Here is a 10516-nt window from a genome sequence, read left to right as displayed (position 1 = left end):
AGATCTCCTAAGCCTGTGTTAAACTCAGACCTTATTTTCGGCGTTTATCCCCATTTATTTTCCGCATAGGAATGGCTAAACAAAACAGAGGTAACTAATTTCTGTTTTTTAGGACTATAAACTGGCGCGCTCTATTCTTGACGAAGAAACAATTAAAATCGAAATTGTATCAGATAGCCTAGGGGAATTCTTGATGAATATAACTTATAAATGCCCAAAAAGTATTTAATAGTAGAACTGATATACCCATCAGAACCCAAAATGTAAGCTTGTTTTGATTGTAAACAAACACCAATATAGATTTAAAAATGTTGATCCCATTCATGGACTGTCTATGAATTTGAGAGTGGTTACACTGCTCCAGTCCAATCCCTCAGCTGTTTAGAAAAACGTTTTTGATTATTCAAATCCCATATTGTCCATTTGTTAATAAGGCAGAAAATACCGGTATATTTGTTATGGTAATACTAGCCTCTACCAGGCTTTCTTCACCTCATCTTTGTGAGTGAGGCCTGGAAGCAGTAACTATGGTAATAGCCTACAGATAATTCCGTTTTAGATATAAATGTCAAATCTATGTGAAATATTATTCCTCCAAATAAAATGTATTAACTTTGTCAGGAAAATACAACACGTCATAAACATTGTTCACATGTAGGCCTGTTTGCCTTACCCTCCTGTAGCCTACTGCATTTTGCTGAGATAGGAACCAAGTTGGTAGGTGTTTCCTCAATTGGAGTCGGAACAGTCATTGAATGGGCATATCAAAATGGCGGACCAAGAATCGTCGGTGAGGGAGTTCGTTGCTGTTACTGATGTTGATGAAGAGAGGGCCCGTTTTTTCTTGGAGTCTGCCGGTTGGGATTTGCAGGTACATGCTGATCACATCGACCTACCAGTTGTACTACATGTGATATTTGAAGTTAACTCACAACAACATACGAATGGCAGTGTCTAGTTAGCTAGCTAACACTTACTAGCAGGCTAGCTATCGTACTAGTTTCTGCTGGCGATTTGTGCAAGTCACTCTTTCTCACAACAATAGATCGAGTGACCATTGCGGTCATATTCCCTGGTATCTAGTTATATCTACCAATCAGTTTCACACAGATACCAATGTTTTACTACCACTGTCTAGTAGCGAGTTTAATGTTAACCCGCTAACAAATCCGTTTCATTTATGAATGGCTCACTGCGTTCAAGCTAACTAACGTTATCTGGCTAGCTAGCAGATTAGCTAGGTGGCTAATTTAGCTAACTATTGTAACTAACGCGTTAGCTAACTATCCGATTGTCAGATATTATGGTCCAGCAGTAAGCTAACTTCATAACTACCTAACAATATTTTCCAAATAGTCACTGAGATGATGGCTAATGTATCAGATGTTTCCCATCCTAACGTTAATTGCTAGCATGTATAGTATGTAGAACATCCTCCTCAGCTAACTGCTAGTAGGTAGCTACTTCTTAATTAGGCAAGTTCACAATTAAGCTCTAACTAGCCAACGTTAGATAGCTAGTAATCAGCTTTAGACTATGACTAGACATTGAGATCTTGATGTTTGAATGACATGGCATCTTGGTCTATTTCCTTAGCTTGCCCTGGCCAGTTTCTTTGAAGATGGTGCTGAGGATGACATAGTGACACTACCTCAGCCAGAGAGTGGTGGATCCTCTGTGCCTCGTTCCACAGGGCCTGGCAGGTACATAGCTAACTGTACCATTAAAACAGGATGCCCATGTCCTTTCAGTGTTGCCTTTGTCATCTTTTTTAATTATTATTCTATGAAACATTTCATGTTACATGATTAATGTTTGACCCTATTGTCATTCATTGTTATTTTGTTATGTAAAGGAGTGAAAATAGAGTGACCTCCTTCAGGGATATGATGCACGAGGAAGAAGATGACAGTGACGAGGAGGAAGGGGAAAGGTAAGTCTCTTTACTTCTATGACTTTAGGGTGTATGCATTTCACATTGCATGTAGGCCTAGGCTATGTGTATTTTGGACAGAGTGTAGGGTGCCTCCAGAATGTACCAAAACTATTTTGGTTTCTCTATTCAGTTCTCTCTAGGCTGGTATTGCTTTCTGCCGCATCAACAGATTCTGCTGGGTGGGAGTGGGTCCCTGTGTTACTTGTCAACAGTAGCTGTATATTTACCATCACAAACCGATGCTGGCACTAAGACCGCACTCAATGAGCTGTATAGGGCCATAAGCAAACGAGAGAGTGCACATCCAGAGACGCCACTTCTAGTGGCTAGTGATTTTAATGCAGGGAAACTGAAATCCGTCTTACCTCATTTTTACCAGCATGTCAACTGTGCAGCTAGAGGTGAAAAACTCTAGATCATCTTTACTCCACACACAAACGCATACAAAGCTCTCCCCACCCTCCCTTTGGCAAATCTGACCATAACTCTTATCCTGATTTCGGCTTACAAGCAAAAACTCAACCAGGAAGTACCAGTGACGAGCTCAATACGGAGATGATCCGATGAAGTGGATGCTAAGCCACAGGACTGTTTCAGGACACACCAGTCACTGCCTTCATTAAGCTGTTTGGCGCAGGCATGCTGCTAGCGACCCACCTTGACAACATCCTGTGAAATTGCAGAGCGCCAAATTCAAATGACAGAAATAGTAATAATAAACATTAATGAAAATACAAGTGTTATACATCGGTTAAAAGATTAACTTCTTGTTAATCCAGCCGCTTTGTCAGATTTCAAAAAGGCTTAAAGGCCTAAGCATAACATGTGATTATCTGAGGACAGCGCCCTGCACACAAAAGCATACAAACATTTTCCAACCAAGCAGAGGAGTCACGAAAGTCAAAAATAGCAATAAAATAAATCACTTACCTTTGAAGATCTTCATCTGGTTGCAATCACAAGGGTCCCAGGAACACAATAAATGGTTGTTTTGATCAATAAAGTACTTCTTTATATTCCAAAAACTCTGTTTTGTTGGCGTGTTTTGTTAAGTACTCCACTGGCTCAAAGGCGGTCAAAACATGCAGACGAGTACATCCTAATAGTATCGGTAAAGTTCGTCGAAACATGTCATGATGTTTATAACTAATCCTCAAGGTGTCAATTATCTAAATAATCAATAATATTTCAACCGGACAATAGCGTATTCAATAGATAGGAAAAAGAACGAAGTACTGCATGCTTCCCCGGTCCCCTGACCAAAAATGTATTTTTCTTCATAGTTTTTCAGAAAACAAGCCTGAAACCATGTCTAAAGACTGTTGACATCTGGTGGAAGCCATGGGAACTGCAATCTGGGCCCTAACCAATTACATAGTCAATAGGCATTCAATGGAAAACCACTCGCATCAAAAAAATCCCACTTCCTGGATGGATTTTCCTTGGGTTTTCACCTGCCATATCAGTTCTATTATACTCACAGACATTATTTTAAGTTTCAGAGTGTTTTCTATCCAATGCTACCAAGTATATGCATATCCTAGCTTCTGGGCCTGAGTAACAGGCAGTTTACTTTGGGCATGTCATTCATCTGAATTTCCGAATACTGCCCCCTGTCACTAAAAAGTTAAGTGCATCAACGATGTCATCCCCACAGTGACCGCATGTACATATCCCATCCAGAAGCCATGGATTACAGGCAACATCTGCACTGAGCTGAAGGCTAGAGCTGCCACTTTCAAGGAGCAGGACACTAATCCGGACACTTATCAAATAAATCTCGCTACGACCTCTGAGCCGTCAATACAGGACTAAGCTCGAATCCTACTACACCGGCTCTGATGCTTGTCAGATGGGGCAGGGCTTGCAAACTATCATTGATTACAAAGGGAAACCCAGCCGCGAGCTGCCCAGTGACGCAAGCATACCAGACGAGCTAAGTTTCTTCTATGCTCGCTTCGAGGAAAGCAACACTGAACCATTCATGAAAGCACCAGCTGTTCCGGATGACTGATCTCACTCTCTATAGCTGATGTAAGTAAGACCTTTAAACAGTTTAACATATACAAAGGCCGCGGGGGCAGATGGATTACCAGGACGTGAATTTGGACCTTTCGCTGACCTGCAAGTGTCTAAACTGACATTATGAACCTCTGCCTGACCCAGTATGTAATACCTACATGTTTCAAGCAGACCACTATAGTCCCTGTGCCAAAGTTCGCCAAGGTAACCTGTCAAAATGACTCTCGGGACGTAGCACTAGCATCTGTAGCCATGAAATGCTTTAAAAGGCTGGTCATGGCTCACATCAACAACGACATCCCAGACACCCTGGACCCACTCCAATTTGCATACCACCCCAACAGATCCACAGATGATGCATTCTCTAATGCACATGCACTCCACACTTCCCTCTCACACCTGGACAAGAGGAACACCTACAATGCATTCTGAAAGTATTCAGACCCCTTGACCTTTTACACATTTTTCTACGTTACTGACTTATTCTAAACTGGATGAAATAAATATGTTTCCTCGTCAATCTACACACTATCCCATAATGACAAAGCAAAAACAGGGTTTTCAATATTTTAGCAAATCTTTAAAAAAAACAAAAAAATACATTTACATAAGTATTCAGACCATCCTTGAGATGTTTCTACATCTTGACTGGAGCCCACCTGTGGTAAATTAATTTGATTGGACATGATTTGGAAAGGCACACACCTGTCTATATAAGGTCCCACAGCTGACAGTGCATGTCAGAGCAAAACCCGAGGCATGAGGTTGAAGGAATTGTCCCTAGAGCTCCGAGACAGGATTGTGTCGAGGCACAGATCTGAGGAAGGGTACCAAAACATTTCTGCAGCATTGAAGATCCCCAAGAACACAGTGGTCGCCATCATTCTTAAATGGAAGAAGTTTGGAACCAACAAGATTCTTACTAGAGCTGGCCACCCGGCCAAACTGAGCAATCGGGGGAGAAGGGCCTTGGTCAGGGAGCAGTGGCAGTTCTAGACCATTTCAACTGGGGGCCAGCTGGGGCCAGTTACATTAGATGTTATTGTTGTCATATCGTTTTCTTCACTGCAATGCAGGCATTAGCAGGCAAAAGACCATGTTCATAATCATCATCGTTGCCACTGTCTAATAACGGATGTAAAAAAAGAACAATAACACATTTTTTCTATGTAAAAATGATTTCATACTGCACATTTAGGGGGGCCACAAGGGGGTCCAAAATTGTTGTCACAGGGTCACTGCCAACCCCCCCCCCCGAACTGCTAGTGTCAGGGAGGTGACCAAGAACCCGATGGTCACTCTGACAGAGCTCCAGAGTTCCTCTGTGGAGATGGGAGAACCTTCCAGAAGGACAAACATCTCTGCAGCACTCCACCAATCAGGCCTTTATGGTAGAGTGGCCAGACGGAAGCCACTCCTCAGTAAAAGGCACATGACAGCCCACTTGGAGTTTTCCAAAAGGCAACTAAAAAACTCTCAGGTCATGAGAAACAAGATTCTCTGTTCTGATTAAACCACTGTTGAACTCTTTGGCCTGAATGCTAAGCATCACGTCTGGAGGAAACCTGGCACCATCCCTACGGTGAAGCATGGTGGTGGCAGCATCATGCTGTGGGGATGTTTTTCAGGGACTGGGAGACTAGTCAGGATTGAGGGAAAGATGAACGGTGCAAAGTACAGAGAAATCCTTGATGAAAACCTGCTCCAGAGAGCTCAGGACCTCAGACTGGGGCAAAGGTTCACCTTCCAACAGGACAACGACCCTAAGCACACAGCCAAGACAACGCAGGAATGGCTTCGGGACAAGTCTCTGAATGTCCTTGAGTGGCCCAGCCAGAGCCCAGACTTGAACCCGATCAATTATCTCTGAGACCTGAAAAATAGCTGTGCAGGAATGCTCCCCAATGAACCTGACAGAGCTTGAGAGGATCTGCAGAAAAGAATGGGAGAAACTCCTCAAATACAGGTGTGCCAAGCTTGTAGCGTCATACCCTAAAATACTTGGCTGTAATTGCTGCCAAAGGTGCTAAAACAAAGTACTGAGTAAAGGGTCTGAATACTTATATAAATGTGATGTTTAAGTGTTTTATTCTTAATAAATTTGCAACCCTTTTGCTTTGTTCTTTTTTGGGTATTGTGTGTAGATGGGGGGGGGGGGAACAATTTAATCAATTTTAGAATAAGGCTGCAACTTAACAATGTGGAAAAAGTCAAGGGGTCTGAATAGTTCCCCAATGCACTGTATGTGAGAATGATGTGCATTGACTAGCTCAGCATTCAACACTTCATTACTAAGCTCAGGACCCTGGGACTGAACACCTCCCTCTGCAACTGGATCCTAGACTTCCTGATGGGCCGCCCCCAGCTGGTGAGGGTAGTTAACTACACATCCGCAACACTGACCCCTCAGGGGTGTGTGCTTAGTCTCCTCCTGTACTCCCTGTTCACCCACGACTGCATGGCCGTGCACAACTCCCAACACCACCATTAAGTTTGCTGACGATACGATAGTGGTTGGCCTGATCACCGACAACGATGAGACAGCCTATAGAGAGGAGGTCGGTGACCTGGCAGTGTGGTGCCAGGACAACAACTTCTCCCTCAAAGTCAGCAAGACGAAGCTGATCGTGGACTACAGAAAACGGAGTTCCGAGCACGCCCCCATCGGCGGGGCTGTAGTGGAGTGTGTCGAGAGCATAAAGTTCCTCGGTGTTCGCATCACTAAGGAATTATCATGGTCCACACACACCAACAGTTGTGAAGAAGGCCTGACAATGTCGCTTTCCCCTCAGGAGGCTGAAAAGATTAGGCATAAGCCCTCAGATCCTCAAAGTTATACAGCTGCACCATTTGAGAGCATCTTGACTGGCTGCATCACCGCTTGGAATGGCAACTGCTCGGCATCCGACCGCAAGGCGCTACATAGTCTAGTGCGTATGGCCCAGTACGTCACTGGGACTGAGCTATCTGCCATCCAGGACCTCTATGCCAGGCAGCGTCAGAGGAAGACTCTAAAAACTGTCAGACTCCAGACACCCAAGTCATAGACTGTTCTCTCTGCTACTAAGTCTGGAACCAACAGGATCCTGAGCAGCTTCAACCCCCAAGCCATAAGACTGCTAACTAAGACTGCTAGTTAGTCTGGGTTAACTAATTATTATTATTATTTTTATTGGTTAACTATTTAGCTATCTGCATTGACCCTATTTGCATTAACTCTTTTGACTCATCACATACGCTGCTGCTACTGTTTGTCTATACCGTTGCCTTGTCACTTTATCCCTACCAATATGTACCTCGTATCCCTGCACTTTAACTTGGTACAGGTACCCCGTGTATATAGCCAAGTTATCGTTACTCATTCACTCATCATCTTATAATATATTTTTTATTGCTCTCTGATTTGTTGGGAAGGGCCCATAAGTAAGCTTTTCACTGTTAGTCTACATCTGTTGCTTTTGAAGCATGTGACAAATAAGATTTGATTTATTTGAATCACAGCACTGATGTTGTAACCAGAGGCTGCCTCTTGGACAAGATCCAAAATTCTGATTGTGTTGTATCCACATTCTTCCTTTGCTTCCCTCTAGGTTCTTTGCTGGGGGTTCTGAACGCAGTGGGCAGCAGATTGTGGGCCCCCCCAAGAAGAAGAGCTCTAATGAGGTGGTGGAGGACCTCTTCAAGGGGGCTAAGGAGCATGGGGCCGTACCTGTGGAGAAGGCTGGGAGAGGCCCAGGAGAGCCTAGTCGAGCCAGGGTAAGAAAAGCTTCTCAGTAATTGTGTCCTGCACCTATGTGTTATTATCCCTGTGTTTTGGAATTGACCTTAAATCAGAGGTAATGGTGTATAATGTTTTGCTTACTCTTTTTCTCCTCTAACCCTCCCTCTAGCCGTTCATTGGCGGTGGCTACCGGCTTGGTGCAGCGCCTGAGGAGGAGCCTGTTTATGTGGCTGGAGAGAGAAGAGCTGCTAACAGCCAGCAGGATGTTAGTGTTTGACAGTGAATTTATTTTAATAGATATTTTGTATTGCTAGTATAAATTTGATCTCGGAAGAGTACATTTACTTTAGTATACTTGATGTAGCCTATTTTCTTTACTACGTGCTGAAGGTGCATGTAGTCCTGAAGCTGTGGAAGACAGGTTTCAGCCTGGGCGACGGTGAACTCAGAAACTACAGTGATCCTGGCAATGCCATTTTCCTGGAGTCCATCCGTAGGGGGTGAGTACACTGTCCATACTGTCTGCTTGTCATACTGTTTATATGCTTGACTGCATGTCACGCATATAATGTCACATGTTTCTAAATCCATTTACTAAGTTAGAAATTAATTTATGGCATACACATTCTGCTCAGCACTGGACAGCTGGGGGACACATGTCTCTCCTGAAGTCTGTTTCCTCATTGCTGAAGCATTGTCATAATATAAGTCATTCCTCCTTTCAGGGAAATTCCTTTGGAGTTGAGACAGCGCTCCCGGGGGGGTCAGGTCAACTTGGATATGGAGGACCATCGGGATGAGGACTTCTCGAAACCCAAGGTTACCTTCAAGGCATTCGGCGGGGAAGGACAGAAACTGGGCAGGTGAGCTTGATCTATTCTGAAAGAATGCATCACCTAGAACAGTGTTTCCTAACTCAGGTCCTCCAGTACCCCCAACAGTACATATAACTTGTGGCCCCCGACAAGCACACCTGATTCTACTTGTCAATTAATCATCAAGCCCTTGGCAAGTTGAATCAGGTGTTTTTGTCTGGGGCTACAACAAAAATGTGTGCTGTTGGGGGTACTGGAGGACCAAAGTTGGGAAATACTGTTCTAGAAGGGTAATGTAAATTGTATCGACTCGCCTGTCTGTCCACCTGCATGGAAGAAATAACCTGCTTTTCATCACTAGTTTTTAGATTTGGTTACAGACCAAATATTCTCAGATTAAATGCTTCTACACCTGCATTGCTTGCTGTTTGGGGTTTTAGGCTGGGTTTCTGTACAGCACTTTGTGACATCAGCTGATGTAAGAAGGGCTTCATAAATAAATGTGATTGATTGAATAGGGTGGCTGTTACACCTTATTACCACAAGGGGGTAGAAAAGTAAATTATGGCACAATGTGATATAGTATTTCATTACCTTTTTTGATGATTTCTAGATATGTAACTGTCAAATACAGTAATCACAATAAATGTCTCTTTTCTGCCTCAGTGCCACCCCTGAACTGGTGTCTGCTCCACGTATGGGGGACCAGGACCAGGTAGCCAGTGAGGCCCAGGCCATCGCCTCTGTGAACCTGGACGCCTCCCAGCCTGTGACCAACATCCAGATCAGACTGGCCGACGGGGGAAGACTGGTGCAGAAGTTCAACCACACTCACAGGTCAGTTTTGGAGCCATTAAGCTCTACATCGCCTTACTCCCACCATTACAAACAACATATAAAATATTCTTATCTATCATTTCTCTTGTCAACAGGGTGTCGGACGTGCGTCAGTTTGTGGTGGGAGCTCGACCTTTAATGGCCGCGACGGAGTTTGTGCTCATAACAACCTTCCCCAACAAGGAGCTGACTGACGAGAGCCAGACGCTGCGGGATGCCAACCTGCTCAACGCAGTCATCGTGCAGCGGCTAAAGTGATGGAGCCCCCTGGTGGCCTGGCTAGTTCACAGCTCTTTGATCCCCCTGAGGGACGAGACACCATGGACTTATGGACTTCTAATTCCTTTTTTTTCTTCTATAGTGATACGTTTTCCCTCTTCAGCAGTTTGAGGGGTAAATGTGGGGAACGGATAGGGCTTCAAAGAAAGGCAGAAGAAACAGTGGATTTGGTGGTAAAAGCTTTTTAGAAAGTATTAGGTGAACACGCACAGTAACAATAAAGCTTTCTTAAGTTTCAGAGATTGCTTTAGATGTTCATAATACTGTCATTCATATTGTTCATCACTTTCTATCTTCCACTTATCTCTCCTTTGGCTCAACTGTTGCCTTTTAATTTGGCTTTTTCCACACAAGTTGCCATCAGGTCAACCCAACCGCAAATGTACCCAATGTATCCCAGTAGCCTTGTGCTCCCATCATATTCAGAATCTCAACAAAGCATCAAAACAGTCCCAACACTAAGGCATTTTGATGCGTAACATGTAATGGCTAGATTGCTTTACTATCAAACTAATGATTGAACAGAAACTCACTTTATAACTTGTAGACAATGGGTTTTAGGGGCAGGTTGATCTCACTGATCTCTACGCAGCCTTGAACAAAAACAGGACAGTTGGAATGATTGTTTGGACCTCTGGAAGGTAATTCAATAAATTTGTTTGATGTATATGGAATTCCTAGTCTTGCTATTTTCTATTATGAAGAGTTATGGAACATATGATTACTTTGATTACATATGATAATTTCAAATTGTTATTAAATCCATTCTTGAAGAAAAATGGTGCTTTGTTTTTCAGCAAGGCAGTCTGATGATATGCTAATGTAATGTAGATGGTTCATTGACCCGTGACTGCGAAATTGGTAACTGTAAGTTGGGTTAGCTCCCCAAGCAAATGGCTTTTACTC

The 10516-nt window shown here is 43.5% G+C and overlaps 1 protein-coding gene across 2 annotated transcripts; it reads left to right on the top strand.

Annotated features, from left to right (window-relative positions):
* Positions 1-665: 665 nt before the first annotated feature.
* LOC106572118 (NSFL1 cofactor p47) lies at positions 666-10284 on the top strand. 2 transcript variants are annotated; one of them, XM_014145971.2, is made up of 9 exons: positions 666-871; positions 1597-1703; positions 1856-1933; positions 7549-7714; positions 7849-7944; positions 8070-8179; positions 8405-8542; positions 9161-9331; positions 9427-10284. In XM_014145971.2, the coding sequence occupies exons 1-9, from the start codon at positions 770-772 to the stop codon at positions 9587-9589; spliced, it is 1131 nt and encodes a 376-aa protein (XP_014001446.1). In that variant the 5' UTR covers positions 666-769; the 3' UTR covers positions 9590-10284. The 2 variants fall into 2 exon arrangements, with proteins under 2 accessions (XP_014001446.1, XP_014001445.1); XM_014145970.2 differs by having other exon boundaries at positions 8067-8179.
* Positions 10285-10516: the final 232 nt, after the last annotated feature.

Source organism: Salmo salar, chromosome ssa15 (assembly GCF_905237065.1).
Source record: "Salmo salar chromosome ssa15, Ssal_v3.1, whole genome shotgun sequence".
Taxonomy (NCBI): domain Eukaryota; kingdom Metazoa; phylum Chordata; class Actinopteri; order Salmoniformes; family Salmonidae; genus Salmo; species Salmo salar.
Note: the sequence above shows the minus strand (reverse complement) of the source record. Positions and strands in the feature narration are given on the sequence as shown.